The 16,376-nt window shown below is 35.1% G+C and overlaps 3 protein-coding genes across 3 annotated transcripts; 2 read left to right on the forward strand and 1 right to left on the reverse strand.

Moving 5' to 3' along the window:
- The first annotated feature begins 142 nt into the window (after positions 1 to 142).
- Positions 143 to 1,920, forward strand: MagR (Magnetic receptor). The gene is made up of 3 exons (XM_053746497.1): positions 143 to 291; positions 447 to 738; positions 936 to 1,920. Exons 1-3 carry the CDS (start codon positions 238 to 240, stop codon positions 1,037 to 1,039), a joined length of 450 nt encoding a protein of 149 aa, XP_053602472.1. The 5' UTR covers positions 143 to 237; the 3' UTR covers positions 1,040 to 1,920.
- A 2,635-nt stretch (positions 1,921 to 4,555) lies between these two features.
- Positions 4,556 to 12,113, forward strand: Paip1 (Poly(A) binding protein interacting protein 1). The gene is made up of 8 exons (XM_053746290.2): positions 4,556 to 4,842; positions 5,130 to 5,353; positions 6,272 to 6,424; positions 6,579 to 6,797; positions 7,348 to 7,452; positions 8,187 to 8,361; positions 8,548 to 8,686; positions 9,219 to 12,113. Exons 1-8 carry the CDS (start codon positions 4,734 to 4,736, stop codon positions 9,316 to 9,318), a joined length of 1,224 nt encoding a protein of 407 aa, XP_053602265.1. The 5' UTR covers positions 4,556 to 4,733; the 3' UTR covers positions 9,319 to 12,113.
- LOC128670541 (D-2-hydroxyglutarate dehydrogenase, mitochondrial-like) lies at positions 11,499 to 16,142 on the reverse strand. The gene is made up of 9 exons (XM_053746288.2): positions 15,923 to 16,142; positions 15,512 to 15,659; positions 15,088 to 15,285; positions 14,502 to 14,695; positions 14,007 to 14,175; positions 13,674 to 13,803; positions 13,366 to 13,522; positions 12,875 to 13,040; positions 11,499 to 12,725 (listed from the first exon to the last, which is right to left on the reverse strand). The coding sequence occupies exons 1-9, from the start codon at positions 16,019 to 16,021 to the stop codon at positions 12,469 to 12,471; spliced, it is 1,518 nt and encodes a 505-aa protein (XP_053602263.1). The 5' UTR covers positions 16,022 to 16,142; the 3' UTR covers positions 11,499 to 12,468.
- Positions 16,143 to 16,376: the final 234 nt, after the last annotated feature.

The following is a 16,376-nucleotide window of genomic DNA, read 5'->3' on the forward strand; positions in this document are numbered from 1 at the left end:
TATAGTATAACTTTGACTATGCTACATAGGCATCATCATTCATCATTTAAGATAGTATGAAAATACTTTTTTAGGAGGTGACAAGAAATAATAGTACAAATAAAAAACTAAACAAGTAACTAGATACCGTAATACTTTAATGACTTTGCCGAGGAGAACAGATGTTTTTGACAAGATTTTCGTAATTGTCAGTGTCTTGTGGTGTCGGATGTGTCAGGATGTCAGTAAATAAATGACATGTTACGAAATTTAATAAAAATCCAAAAAACATTTGAAATCCAAAAATTTCAGGTAAATAATAGTTATTTTCTAATTCTTTAAAATACCAGAATATTATTGAAACCACAAACTATATATATAAACATGTCATAATTAAGTGTCCTCCAAAAATATTATGTCGACATCGTCAATACGTTTTATTTATTTGTTGTTTTATTAATTCTCAGATGGCGACTAAAGCTGTAGCTAGTGCAACGGTAAGAGCTGTGAAGAAACGAGTCCTACCTTCAAGAGCAGCGCTTGTTCTAACACCTTCTGCTGTTAATAAAATCAAAGAGATTATGTCAAAAGAGGAGGCAAAAGGTTTTGTAGGATTAAAAGTAGGAGTTAGACAAAGAGGATGTAATGGGTTATCTTACACATTAGACTATGCGATAAACAAAGAAAAATTGGATGAAGAAGTGAAACAAGATGGTGTGACTATCATTATAGACAAGAAAGCCCAATTGACACTTCTAGGTATTATTTTCCTATAATGTAATACATATTTTTCTTTTATCTATGTACCTACCTAATGATGGTACAAAAATTAACTGTATTAATATTTAGAATCATAAATTACCGTTTTGCAAAGAGATTATTCTGTCTAATTTTATTTATAAATTTATTTTCTTACACATGTTGCTTGAAGTAATGTTATAAAATGTTTGTTTCAGGAACTGAAATGGATTATGTTGAGGACAAATTATCAGCAGAATTTGTATTTAATAATCCAAATATAAAAGGCACATGTGGTTGTGGAGAATCTTTCAGTATATAGAATTATTTGAAGTAGATATACATAACTGTAGTATCATAATGAAGAAGCAATTGGAACATTGGCTTGTACTTGTGCAATCATACTATAATACTCATCATTTGATGTTGTTAATCTTGTACTGACAGATTGTTGATCTTCATTTATATAAATATATAATATATCTTGAACAAAACTTGATCAACAGTCCCTTCTCATATCCATTAGTAAATGTTTCAGTCTATCTTCTTTACATTGATTTTGAAAAGAAAATAAATTGTTTAAAATATGTCTAAAGATTTATACCTATTATATTCATCTTATAATAGGTATAGATCTTTAAAAAGTTAAGCCTGTTTCTTCTTCTTTTCTTCTGTTACGGCTCCATTGTTTGCCATAATAATGATTTTCCCAACAACAAAGTTAGCACATTATAGTAAAAAGGATATCAGGCCTACTTTATGTTAAAAAATATTTTGTTTTGTTCTGTCAATGCCAAATATTCAAATGTGCGGTAAGGACAAAACAAAAATAAGTTTTTAACTTTTCATACAAAAGTCTAGAAGGGGAAAATTCTCAAAAATAAGCCCAACCTAAAATTGGTTTGTTTATCCAATTCTAGACATTAATAGGGAGCCACCAAGGGTGTCCCCTTGGTGGCTCCTTTTGTAGGTTAATTGGGGTAATTTTATCATATAAAAAGAAAAAAGCAATTTTCTTCAATTAGATTTTTTTACTTGTGACAGAATCTGTTATAATTTTTGAATCAATTACTTTTCGTATTTTTTTGTTGTTGTTGTAATATAATTGTATAGCATAGGTATTTAAATAGTGCTGTATATTTTTTGTAGCAAGTAGAATAAATTGTAGATAATGAATAATGAGTAAACATATTTTATCATCAACCCTTTTTAATTCGTGGACAGCAGTCATGCCAATGCATTATTTGGAATGAAATGGAACTAAGCTAGATCAAGTCAGTGGCTCTCAAAGTGTACCGAGTGCAAAGTGCAAAGCATCGCGAAAATATTGGTCATATTAAAAAAGTACCTTGGTTTTTATTTTGTATGATTTAATTATTTTGCAAAGTAATTATTTAAAAAAATAAAATATGAACGTTGTTGAATGTTTAATACCTATATATACTAACAGTGTCAGCTGTTTTAGCCTTCAAAAAATTTGAGAATCGCTGGTTTATTATTTTGGAATTATCAAGTTTCCGAACGCGGAAACCTAAGAAATCCGAATTCAGAAATCATACTCTTCGTTCATACAAAATATTCACGCCGTCTTCGCACACATTCCTTTCATTTTCCAAACGGAAAAACCAAGTTGGTATGTGTTCCCCTAGTCAGAACTGAAAAACATGACGTCATCGAAATCGCCGCGCTCGAATACCTACATTTTGGCTTGGCGGCCGCATACCGCAGCGCATAGGTACCAAAGAAAAATGTGGCGGCTAAGCCAAAATTCACAGGGAGTATTACCTACTGCACATTTATCTCGCCAGAGTACAGCACAGTATGTTAGGTACACTAAAGCTTTGCCGCCTTTTGCTATGTCGATTAAAAAATTATTTTAGAGTACTTTATTAATCCTTTCATTATGTAAGCATTCGTTTGTGAAAATATACATCAATGTAGCATATTCGGGTGCCGAAATATTGAGAAAAATCGTTTTCCATAAGATAAAAAACTTCGAAAACTCGCCTCACGCTGTAAAATTTATGGTCAAAAATATGCTCGAAACACTTTTACACCTGACGACATAAAAATATGGACTTCACAGGTAAGGCTTCAGTCAAAATCAAGTTTATTACTTTATTACCACAGTAATTGATCAAATAATGCGATAAAATTGTTTATTGTTTTCAGGACCAGTTAACCGCTCTTCAGTTTTCTCATGGTCTAACACTGAAGTCTTCAAAGTGTACTCAAAGGCGACAAAGAGCTGCTAAACGTGAAGCTAATAATCAAATATTTGTCGTCGTATATGAAGTTAACCCTATAGACGGTTTTTTTTGTTTATATTTTGGATTTGAATAGTTTTTGGATGGAAGTGGTTAATTGATTATGTTGTAGAAGTGGAATTTGTATTTGTGGGATTGGGATATGTAAGTATATTACTTACATATCCCAATCCCTCAAATAGTGATATCAATAGTGTTCAAAAATTATAATAAAGGTATTGTGTTTTACAATGGACTTGAATCATTTAGCAAATTCGTCTTGTATTTAAGACTTTGTGTTCTGAAAGCCTATTCAATAATTCACAAAATCTTCCTTTTTAAAAGCTTTTTTCCTTTAAACTTTGGTCGTAAATCTGCAACAATATTGAAAATTGGCGCTTGGCAACGTTTGTGTACCTTAGTTGTACCAGTAGCGCAATCTGCGCTGAGCTTTGTGTAATATGCCCTATTATATGTTGCTATTTATTTATTGCTCGCATTCGAAATAATTCTATAAAAATTATAAATCATATGGTATATTTTGGTATTAAAATTCGAATTATTAATATAATGTACAGAGAAAAAATATCATTTCAAAAATAAAATTTGACTAAAGATTGTTAAAATATTCATCGAAATAGTTTTAACGTTGATACATCGTAGAAAATCGCAATTTGGGAGTTTTAGATCTAGCAATAAAATCGTAGTTGGTTTAGGTTCCGAATACAAAATTAAACAGAACGTCTGAATAGTATCACGGAATTCGGAATCTGAAAACGTCAACAGGAATTAGAACACAAGTGGCGCCCTCACTATTATGCCATACATGCCACATGGTTCCAGCTGAAAATCAGCGCTATGGTTTCTGCCACAGCAACGTCGCCTTTGGTAGTTAGTTGTAAGTTTATTTAGGTAATTTTTTTGTAGAAAGAAAAATATTTTCTTTCCATACCTAGAATCTACATAGCAAAAAAGTTCAAAAACACTTTATAACACGCGGGGCCCTTTCTTAATTTATAATCGCATAATTAGATATAACACTGACAGGAAGAGACAAAATATATTTTAGCCTGTGATTTTAGCTTATATTTGTTCATGGAATTAGTAGGTAGCTGTACTGTTTGTGTATGTAGTACCTAACTAGGTACTAATTCCATGACTGTGTTTTAATTTTTTTATGAATAATAGGGTTACTAACTACCCACTGATATCAACCGCCCGCAGTTATATTTCATGAGATAATACAAAAAATATCATCTCATGTGCATAATTGCTCATTTAAACACTACGGTTCGCTGGGGCGAATTTACATAATATATATTGTTAAATGGAACATTGATATATGAAATTGGTAGCCGGTATACGCGATAAGTGTTACTGATCGATTAGCCACTATCGAGTGGCTATATATCAGAGTGGTGTTACAGGAAATGAAAATACTATGTACCGAAGCGATTGATCAAATAGACGTAGACGTACCTACATGCGTACGACTATCGGTATCGACGCATACTAGGTTTTAGGTTTTTGAATGAATTGAATGATATGTTGATAAGTTGAATAAATGAATGATAAGTTGAATGGAATGGTATGTTGTCTGTCCCTCTTGCACAAATAAGATGGAGGTACTGCTGTGAATTGGAAAGTATTTCTCTTTGTTTACGTGTCGATTTTGTCGTACGATTGTTATATTCGTCGAATCAAAATTTACCCATTTTATGGAATTAATTCAAAGAAGACCTCTCTCAGTTTTGTTAAGAACTATATGAAATGAATAACGGAGAAATTGGAGGATCCAGAGGCAGAGGCCGTGGTTGGCAACCTGATAACCAGCCACGGGAGCTTCGCCGGCCTAGGATCGTCAACGACGATGCCAAAGGTATTGTTAAACACTTATGTATTTAAAATTTATCACTTTCACGCTTCGACGCGTATACGATGCAATGTGACGTCGTCATACATGGCCAGTAATTGCGTTCTGAATAATTACAATACTTTAGGAGAAAGTAAGGATTTTCATTTCTAATGACGTTGATTAGTTTGACAATAGATGCCGGTGGTGCTATAAATTTATTACAGTTAAATCTTTTAGCTTTCTGGGGTCAATGGTTGATCAAATAAATAATCCATATATTATTCTTTTAAATATATTATTATTTCTTGTAGTGACTACTGAGGCACCTAAATCGAAGCTGTCAGCTGAGGCTAAGGAATGGTACCCCCCTAACTATACACCCCAAGCGACACCAGCTTATGCTGCTGATCCAGCCCCATATCGGCTGCCCCGCTTCTCTGTGCAAGACAGACTCCGGCAAGCCCAGGATCAGAACAGATACAACTTTGATCAAATGTCATATTCTCTTGAAGAAGCTGAAAATATGGATATAAGGGTTTGTACATATAATTAATATATAACTGTGTTATAATTCCCTTTGTTAATTTCAGTAGAATTATAAAAATAATTATCTTTAGGTCTAAAATAAGGTCTGATGGTATTTATCAATTTCTTTTCTTGGATCAGTTGAATCAAATAAGGCTCATTCGATCGAGGTTTATTGCTCAAAATTTGTGTGAATTTTCAGTTAAATAACTCATAACATTGCCTTTCACTTTTTATTATGACAAATCATCTCTTTTTCTTCTATATTGAGAAATAGTCATAAAATATTGACCCACTTGCCAAGTCATATATCTTATAATACCTATATCATGATGCTTAAACCACTGTTTTTAAGTTGAGGTAAGTAAAGAATCATTGAAATAATTTTAGATGACTTTGAAGTTTCTTTATAATTTCATCAAGATTTTATTCAGCAATTTAAATTATTGATAGGTTAGCAGGTTTTTGTCATTTTTATAGGTGAAAATTTTGCCAAAACTTTCACATTTATAATGTTAGTGGGATGATTGTATTTTCCTCTATTAATTATATAAGTGTGAGTTTGTTTGTTAGTTGAAGGCATATTATATAATGAACAATTAGAAGTAAAATGCATGTAACACTTTGAAAGCCGTATTCAAGGAACTTTACAATGTAATTAATATTCCTTAACACCCACAAGACAATAGGTCATATTAAAGTGTTAACCACTCAGCAACCACTTTTGAAACCATAGTCAGTAAGGGGCTATTCATTTAGCCTGTGTGAGCCAGATAGCCATAATATGATATCTGATAAATTTCCTTGTTTAGCATAAAATGTCACTATATGTATATATTTAAAAATCTTTAATTTTTAACTTGTGTAACATGCTTATTTATGGAAGTAATTACAATTACATAACCTAATATATTGGTTTTTGTTCCAGGAGAACATTGCTAACTTGATTACTGTCATGTGTGAGATAACATTCGACCCTGGCAAGTTCGACACCCTGTGTGGACCACTTGTTGATTCATTTGCTTCCACTCTGCACGATACAAACTACACTAGAGCTCTAGTGGAGGCAATTGTCAATCAGGTAATTTCAAGTCTTTGTAATGAATTACAAGTACACAACATATTATCTAGAACTTAAAAATATTCATCTATAACACATGGTGTGGTACAATAATATGGCAGAAAATTATAGTAATAAAATGCAAAGTTTAGTTTCAATATATTTTTAAATTTAGTCTATCGGAGAGGCAAACTTCCGATACAATGGCGCCCGGCTATGTTCGATGTACGACTCTGTGGCACCTCCAGAGGAGTCTAAGTTTCGAGCCTGCTTGTTGGAGCGCTGCTCGTCTGAGGAGAACAAGATCATAAGCGGAGTGGAGACTTCCGAAGAGAATATGAGAGGGTTTGCCATGTTCCTCGCTGAGATATACACTCAGCTTGAAGACAACCAGGTTGGTTGATGTGGTCTTTTTCTTCATATTTCTTGTTTTTAACTTTGCAATAAAATGCTAAAGATAGTTTGGCTGGTTAGTTGTAGAAGTGAGATTATATTAATTCATAAAATATAACTTTAGCCCCGGATAGCACCCTGGGAATACCAGGATAAAAACCACCCTTTATTGACTGGTGAATACTGTAGCTACTAAAAGAATTTCAGATGTCAGTTGAGTAGCTCCAAATATAACCTCCATACAAAATTTACAAACACTTATTCTTTACTAGCTATCGCCCGCGGCTCAGCCCGCGTTTATTTCCCAAGAGCAGTTATTTTTCTTGAATGAAAGGTCCTTCCCCGCATATCAAACTACGTATATGCAAAATTCCAAGACGATTGGTTAAGTAGATAAAGTTTGAAGAGGTAACAAGCAAACTTACTTTCACATTTATAAGATTAGTTGGGATATAATAGTAGATAGGTAGGTTTAAGATTTGGTTTCGAAATGTAATCACTTCACACAAATTAATAGGAGTGAATTCTGAAATTCAAAATATTTTTTTCAGGGAGGCAGAATCAAGACTTTAGGAGAGAGTCTCTGTAAGGTGCTACTGCACTTGTTGGACACCGACAAGGAAGTGAACATCAAAGCAGTTTGCCAGCTCCTGAAAGTGAGTGACATTAATTTTTATGTCTTTAATTTATAGAACATCTTAAATATTTTTTGACGATTTAGTGATTTTAAACTGGAGACAAGTTCATCTAAGCGACATAATTTTCGCCAGAGTGATTCTTATCTCAATTCATATTTATAAAAAAGCCCTTCTTATTAAAATTGTCTAATGCCAGGTACACTTGGTGACTAAAATCCATTTTGGGTTGCAGCGACGCAGTATTAAGTGATGCGGGTACACACCGAGCCAACGTAGGCGTATATATTATTGAATTATTTAGTAGGTAACTAGCGGCTCGTCCCGGCTTCGCTCGGGTAAAAGCAATAAATTGTACACCTGAACCTTACTCAGGAATCACATTATAGATGATCGCGAACACAGGCGGCAGAGGACTTTGTTTTATAATATGTATAAGTTTTATAATAAACAAGGAACTGATAGGATGTTTATTACGATTTTGATTCATGTATGTAGGGACTAGGCTGCGGGGCGACATGATGGTTGGCCGCGTCGACGGAGGGTAAACCACGCCTTCTGCTACCGTTTTATGGGCGGTGCTTAATTTGACCATACTTTTGGTTTCATCGCCATCGCTTTCCCGTGTAAACTTGGTGCCCGCGGCTTTAACTAGACCGGACGCCGAGCTGTATAGCGAGGTCGCTAGTGCGGGGTTAAGTTTAAACTCGGTTAAGAAACTCCGGTGTTTACATTAAAATTTGTTTTGGAATCAGCTGTCGGGCATAGCGCTGGACGCGGACTGCCCGGCGGGCATGCACGCGGCGTTCGAGCGACTCAAGCTGCGCTCGCAGCTGGGCTGCGTGCGCGGCGTGCTGGCTCTGCGCGCCGCGCGCTGGGGGCTCGCCGAGCCCGAGCCCGAGCCCGCCACGCCGCCGCTCAGATATACAGGTACTGCTCCGCGCCGTGCTGTTTTATCTAATACGACAATGAGCTTAACTATATCTATATGTTATAAAATTCTAGCTGCGCCCCGCCGGAATTCCGAAATATTCCGATTATAGGGCGCCAGTCATATACTTATCGAAATTTTTAATTGTGTTCTTTTAATAAATGATACAATCTTGCAATATTCAGTAACAGCGAACGGGACCCTAGAAGGTACGAACGAGGGCGGGTACCTAGCGGACGGGCACGCGCTGACGGCGGAGGAGGCCGCCTTCCTGCAGAACAACCTGCCGCCCGCCAAGGCGGCCGCGCTCGACGACGATATCCTGTGAGTACTTAATGCAATTCTTTCAATTACAACTCTAGGATTTCCTCGCAGCGATCTATTTAATCTATTTATTTTAGCGTCCTAAAGTAAATTTTGTCAGGCGCCTTTAGGAGACTTCAATAAAATCTGACTGGTGTCAGATTAACAATAATACACTCGATAATGTTATCCTTCACCTGCGCCTTGGAAGTCAACAGTAGACTTCGTTTCAAGTAGTTTAAAATAATCACCCTAAGTTGAATACAGAATTATTTTTTTATTTTGATAAGAAAGGAAGTGAAACTCAGCCAACCAATCACATCGCAGCGTGTATGTCGTCACGTTATGACAATGTCACAGCCTACCGACCTACTTTGTTCCTCCAGTCAAATTTCGAATGCCTAAACGCAGTGGGTCGCTCCTAATGGGCCATAAGATACGTAGGAAGCTAAATCGGGTTGAAAATTTTAGAAAAATTAATGTAGATACTTCGCTACGCCCGTCCGCTGCCGAGGATAGAGGCTAGTGATTTCATAACTTGTTATTATTACAGCGAGGAGTTAGAGAACGAGGCGTGGGACACGGGCATGGACGCGGAGATGCAGGCCGGCTTCCTGGAGTTCCTCAAGATCTCCAACCAGATCAAGCGATAACCGCCCGCGGCCCAGCGGCGCTAGTCTACGACAACAAAAATGTAAAAAACAATATAAAACTACAAAAAGATTCTATCACGGTAGTTGCAATGAATCGTATATGTCTCGAAAAATGATATTGCCAGTCGTGAAGGTATTAAAACATATCCTTTATGTAAATAACATAAAGAAAAACGCATTATATAGGTAATTGAATATGAACAAACTTACTCAATGTGACAGATTATGAAACCCCTGTCTGATTAAAACTTATATATTTCATTGTGACTACCAAAATATTCGAATACAGCAGATATTATGAGGAGTAAGCAATTACTATTCTGAAGATATTCTTGAATTATGATCATTGCTAGCATTAATGACTTTCATAGCAAAATTTCTTGCTATTATTTTTATTGATTGAAATGGAATGAGAGTTCAAATTTCTATATTTTCGGTCCGTAATATGGTAATTCGTAAGTATTTCAACGAAACACCATATACAATAAAAAATGGTGTTACATTGCCGAAAAAAATAAACTACTTTATCAATTTCCATGACACATGTAGGTGTATCTTGTTTCCTGTCTAATTTTTACTGAAATATTATTTCAACGCCCATACCATGAAGTTTTGCATTGGCGACGGCAATGATTATCATAATACATTATCTATAAACATCGCTAAACATCTTGAGAGCAACATGTATCGTTTGGGTAAGTAAAAAAACAAGCTTTTAATTTTAGTTAGATTGCTTTCTCCTGGTAAACGCCGACTATAGATTCTAATTGATGTACTTTATTTTGTGTGTAGATTTATTAGCGGTTATTATTAGATTTGGTCTGGTATCGGGAGATGTGTTTACGTATAAGAATGAAACAAATGCATTTTAAAAGACTATCCAATTTGTCGCTTGTATATTTGATCACTATTATTGAATGTTTTATTAATATAATTTATACGTAAACACAGCAGCTGCAACACAATAATAAAATATATAGACTAAATGTAAACAAGTTTTATGTAGTTCTCTTAGTTTACTAAATTTTAGGTAAAGCAACTAGCAATCGTTACATATAGTTGTTGTTAATCTTGTTGTCGTTCCTGCAACGGAATATTTTAAAGGCCATATTTGAGAGCCATTTGTTTCTTGTTTACATTTTGTCTATCAAATAATAATATTTAGTGATCTCATATTTTCTCCATTTATTTTTTCTATTGATGAATAGAATCAACATTGGGCAATTTAATGACTTTCTTCACATTTAATAACACATTAAAAATGTCAGGACAAGTCGAACGTCAAAAATATGGATTATTGATTAACGTACCATATACTTCCATTCCAATGAATCCATGCTATACAATGACACTTTATTTTGAATATTGGAAGGCTGATTTGATTACATTCAAAAGATTTTTCTAAGGCAGGCCGAAAAAGTACTTTGCAGTAATGACTTTTACCTACCTCCTCTCGGCTTCCATTTATTACGCAACGTCAACACGATATCGCTGAAATAGAGCGACTGCGAGAGGCAGCTGTTATGAGAATGTGAGTTCAGTAATCGCCTATAAACTAGTATCACGAGTAACACGAACGTTTACAAGTTGAATGGCGATAATTTATGTACAAAAAACGAATATAAAATATAATAATTCATTCCAAAATTTTCCGCCTGCCTTCGAAACAGTACATGAAATTGGCCTGAATTTAAAATTATTGTAGCGCGGTTTTTAGTAATCTCGATGATTTTTAGCAATATTTTTGAACAATTTATCCGGTAATTTTATTTTAGATTACCTTCTAATATTGGTAGCACAAAGTTTCTTTCTTTGGTGCATTACTTAATTTTTATGGAGAGTCATATTACATAGGTCTGAAATAGTATTTACTGCGATAAATCTAATCTGTTTATTGTACAATTCTATGAATTATAAAAAAAATATTGATTTTGTTTACTTCTGAGACGACAAGAACCGAGAAATAATTTGATTACTCCGATTTTTCGGTGGAGAATTAATTTATTTTAAGAATAATGAGGTCACATTTTACTTGTATCTCAGTAAATTTTATTTTGGGCTAAAATCTGGTTAGGTTACTAACGATACCAGTGTGTAGTGATCCCAAGTGAGTCATTGGCAATCGGCAATGGCAACTAACATTTAGATATTCATAGGATTTCATTGCAGCAAAAACTGAGAGATTTCACCAAATTTATTAAATGCCAAATTTATTACAATTTATGTTGACTTTGTTGTGATTAAATACGCCTATTCGATATGAGTGAGACAGAGAGTGATAGTTGCCTTGAGTGCTAGATAATTTTAATCAATGACCTAATTGCCAATTTAAATGAATAAATTGCACGAAATGAGAAGAATACAGAAAGAGTAGCTCATGTATATATTTCACATATTTTTATACGCGCTCCTTCAGCCTTAGTCTCTGCCGACATTTTGTACTCAGGGTCGTTCATAAACTGACCTCTGTCCTGAATGTAACTGGAATACAAAATGCATGAAGCGTCAAATCTGTATTCTCTTTACTTTGTGTACGTAGGAAACTATAGTGCTTTCAAAGTATAATACATAGCAATAAATGTAATGTATCTACTACAGATATTAAAGCATACAACTAATTTTTGCTAATAGTTCAAGTTAATAAAAATACATTTTTGATATATTTATGCAATACTGGATTTATTTATTTGAAGCAATTAGGAAAATGTTTATAATATTCCATTGTATTTTTGTTGCAGTGATATTATGAATGTTATAAGAATAAATGGATATTTTAATAAAAGTCATTTAAATAATTAATGTTGTTTCATTTTTGTTCAGTAAATCACTGTGGATAGTAGTTACATAGTTATATAAATTTAAGTACTGTAAATGTAAACGTTTTCTTTTGTGTGTCGGTGCATTGTATTGTGCATTCAATTTAAATATATAGAATATGTAACGATAATAATAATTGATTGAGAGAAATTTACACAAACGTTGGTAATGTTAACTCTTCTCTCATTACACCCTTTCTTCTTTCCTTCGTTATTTAAATAAATTTTGTATGGGTAGATACTTTTGAAGACCAAGCTAGTAATCGTAGTGAGTGTATTGTCGTTGATATTATGCAACTCCAGTGTGAGAGTGTTCTCTTTTAAAAAAATATCCTTAAATTTCAGGCAAAACTTTGTAAGGGTTGAGTATGCCATTTGGGTCCATTAGCTGTTTCAAGTCCCGCATGAGCTGAAGCGCGGTCTTATCCTTGCTATAGTGAATATAATGTGGTTTTCTAAATCCGACGCCGTGCTCGGCGCTGATGGAGCCCTGCACTTTGGCCACCTCCTCAAAAATAAAGGGTTCCAGTATGGAAGACGCTTCTTTCGTGTATTCCGGCACTGTAATGTTAATGTGGATGTTACCGTCTCCTGAAATTGTAAGTACGGTATTTATTTTCTACATATTTTAGTCGAATCAATGAAGCATTTTAGAACACCTGTCACATCGCCTGCAAGGGATTTCTGGATGACATATTCCACAAATTCCCTTTATTCCAAACTTTGGGATTTTCCCTTACCTACGTGTCCATAACCGCACACCGTCACAGCCTTGTCCCCCATTCGTTTCCTCAGTACTGGCACTAAGTCGTAATAAAATTTCTGAGGGATCGACACGTCATACTTGAAAACATAGCCTTTCACCAGGCCCGCTCCCGCTATGCTCTCACGCAGGTTCCAAATAGTCTAAAAGTATTTCATAAAATATATATATTATTAAGTACTTCTACAGAAAAAAAACTCTTATAATTCCAGTTTGAACTCTTTTAAATTATTTACAGGGGCTGTGTAAGTAGGTAATTTATATACATATATCCCTTTTAATTTTCTTCGTCCTTTCTTCAAGACTAAAGATTTATTTTGAACCGTGTTATGCTTTTTGTAAAGAGGTTTAGTGGCCTGTGTACTGTGACCGTCCGTCATCATAGTCGTCGCCCTTTTACTTTTGAAACGCCCAGTAGGAGTTACAGAAAATTGACATAGGTATGTTGAGTCGCTCAAAATAAAGTACCTGCATCTTTTTGGGCTCTGAAGAGACAGTTCCGTCGAGTATGAGTCCACTCTCCATCTCTTTCGTCAGGAACTTGGTTAGTTTTTCTTCGTCGTGAGCCTCATTGCTGCCGTGCGTCTCCACCAACACGTAGAATGGATAGTCCGATATGGGATTTCTGAAAAAAAAAGTGTAAATATCACGATCACCAGCCAAAAAAAGTTAGTACAAGGTAATTTTTCTGTTTTCCCACGAAAAGCAATTTGATTTGAAAAACACATAATATAAATATAAAATAATTATTTAGAGTGACACAATGTAATACTTACGGTAAATTTAGGTTTTTCGACGTGTTGCTAATGGATTCGTAGTCTGCCATCTCAAATGCTGATAAAATTTCTCCTAAAGATGACTTAGCGCTTCGGTACAGCTTCAATATGTTTTCAAAATTTTCAACCCCTGTAAAATGGACAATAAGATGCGTGTTACAGTAAAGATTGTTTTCTCTGGTGTTCCCCAGGGTTCTACAATAGATACGCCTTGTTGATTGATATATTGTGGGGTATAGTAGACATAACCTACATTTAAAAAGTGTTACCTACATTTAAAAATTGACTACTGTGATCGAAACCTGTGATAGAAATATATTTATGAAATCTCACCAAAGAACCCCACAGTCACGGCTTTTGGCAATACAGGACAATGTATAGCAACTTTGGTCACAAGTCCTAGCGTGCCTTCAGATCCGATGAACAAGTGCTTCAAATGATACCCTGTATTGTCCTTCTTCAGGGTTTTGAGACAGTCGATGACTGTCCCATCTGCCTTTACCTGGAATATACAAATGCTGTTACAGTACAGGCTGGCTGGTACCTTTAGATATTTATTTAATTTTGTTAAAATGTAATCCTAATAAATATTTGTAATTAATAAAAAAGCAACGGACGGATAGACAGACAGACATGACGAATTTATAAGGATTCCGCTCTTGCAATTTGGCTACGGAACCCTAAAAATGAAATGATTTCTAACTACATCGATCGTTCAAGAATAACTAATTTCACACACTACGACTTCTACATATATACTTACGTAGGTAGGTACATATCAATTAGCGTATTTACGAGCCAACGACAATATGACTGATGATTACTCACAGCTTCTAACCCCAAGATAGATCCATGTAAGTTTCCGTAACGCAGCAGCCGCAGGCCACCGGCATTCGTGCTGACATTGCCACCGATCTGACACGTGCCCTTCGCGCCCAGGTCCAAGGGCATGATCAGCTGGTGGTCGCGAGCCATGTTGTCTAGAGATTCTAGGATACAGCCTGCCTCACATATTAATGCGCCTGGAAGGATTGAAACGGGGGTGACAAGAAAGTACGTATTGTACTTTTTAGGTAGAAATATTTTTGGGTCTAGTTCATAATATCGCCAATCAGTACATCGACTGTCGCTGTATCGACAACGCACCATCGACAGGTACGTGTGCCGAAAGCGCGCCATGTCGATGGTCGCTACAGCTACAGGTCACCATATCGAAGGTATGGTGCATCGACAGTGCAACATATCGAAGGTGGCTGCGTCGACAGTACTCCATATCGCTGGTATCCAAACCGAGGGTACGCAACAACGACATCTCGATTAACTACCCCGTTTTATATGGAACTATGGAATTGTAATACCTACAAGAAGAAAGCATATTAGTTCCTAAACAAAAATTCCTATGTTAGGTAGGTACCTGATATATCGTCTATGCTGATGACCTTGTTCATGAGCATCATGTTGACGATAACTTCGTCGAACACGGGCACGGAGCCCCCCACCAACCCAGTGTTTCCGCCTTGAGGGCACACCGCCAGTTTCCTGTCATTGCAGTAAGTCAGGATTTTTGAGACTTCTTCGGTTGTTTTTGGCTTTAGTACGACTTGTGATTGTCCTAAAATAAATTGTTTAACTTTCCTAATAATAATATGTCTTTATTTATGTTACTATAAAAGTTATACAATAGAGCTAAATTAAGATTAAAAATAAAATAAAACAAAAGGGTAATACCTAAACTTAGATGGTAAGGACATTGATCAAACTTTCTTTAACTATTTATGATACCTGATGATGTAAAATATGTTATTGGAAAAACCAAGCATAATAAATGCTTTTGTTACCTCTACAATTTTTTATCCAATCAATGTTAAATGGAAGGACATCAGTCTCATCTGTTAAAACTCTTTCGTCTCCCAGTAAATATTTAAAGTGTTCTACATCTTTCGTCTGAAGTTTTGCAAAGTTTTTCCTTTTCACGTCGTATTTTTCCTAAAAAATAAATAAATTATTTCCTTTCTTCATAGGTTTTATAACAAAGCGTGAAAAATTATTTCCCGGAGGAAAATGTGAACATCCAAAATAAATTTCGGCAAGCATTTTACTTGTTAAAGTGTCTGGTTACTGGTTTTATAATTTTTGATATTATACTTTTCCATATCTGTTATATTTTTCGGTGAACTGTAATGATACGCATTTATATTTATTTACCTACACACATTTGTTATCAACAGGTCACAGATTAAAATACTTACAGAAGATAACTGCGGCAGTGCTTGCGTCGCATATTTGGCTCGTCCTCTTAGATTGTTGCTAAACGCAGTCACTAACACTAATCTTATTGGGCTTATCATTATAAAAATAAACTATCACCGAGCGGCAATACGTCTAGTCATATCAGATGCTATTTTGCTACTAAACCGGGTTCCAAATCGATTACGTAAGACCACAACATGCTATACTTCTGTGTTGCTAAACATGAATACTGTGTTAGCCTAGTAATGACTCGCTATCTTTATGATTCTTGAAATATATTGCGACGTACCTATTTTCCTCAGTATTTTCTTTCTATGTCAATGTTATATCTGTTTCTACTAGCATTGGTAGTATGATGTACACAATAATTACATTTAATAAGTACTTACCGAATAGATGTTATTTTTACTAGCTGATGCCCGCGACTTCGTTCGCGTGGACTCTATGACTCCA

The sequence above is a fragment of the Plodia interpunctella genome, chromosome 6 (genome assembly GCF_027563975.2).
Source record: "Plodia interpunctella isolate USDA-ARS_2022_Savannah chromosome 6, ilPloInte3.2, whole genome shotgun sequence".
NCBI lineage: Eukaryota > Metazoa > Arthropoda > Insecta > Lepidoptera > Pyralidae > Plodia > Plodia interpunctella.

Coding starts and splice junctions, on each gene's coding strand:
- MagR (XM_053746497.1), top strand. CDS start 238: ATGTTACGAAATTTAATAAAAATCCAAAAAACATTTGAAATCCAAAAA. Junction 292..446: donor TTGAAATCCAAAAATTTCAG/GTAAATAATAGT, acceptor ATTAATTCTCAG/ATGGCGACTAAAGCTGTAGC. Junction 739..935: donor AGCCCAATTGACACTTCTAG/GTATTATTTTCC, acceptor TGTTTGTTTCAG/GAACTGAAATGGATTATGTT.
- Paip1 (XM_053746290.2), top strand. CDS start 4,734: ATGAATAACGGAGAAATTGGAGGATCCAGAGGCAGAGGCCGTGGTTGG. Junction 4,843..5,129: donor CGTCAACGACGATGCCAAAG/GTATTGTTAAAC, acceptor TATTTCTTGTAG/TGACTACTGAGGCACCTAAA. Junction 7,453..8,186: donor CAGTTTGCCAGCTCCTGAAA/GTGAGTGACATT, acceptor TTTTGGAATCAG/CTGTCGGGCATAGCGCTGGA.
- LOC128670541 (XM_053746288.2), bottom strand. CDS start 16,021: ATGATAAGCCCAATAAGATTAGTGTTAGTGACTGCGTTTAGCAACAAT. Junction 14,696..15,087: donor CAGCATAGACGATATATCAG/GTACCTACCTAA, acceptor CAATCCTTCCAG/GCGCATTAATATGTGAGGCA. Junction 13,041..13,365: donor CAGAGCCCAAAAAGATGCAG/GTACTTTATTTT, acceptor AAATACTTTTAG/ACTATTTGGAACCTGCGTGA.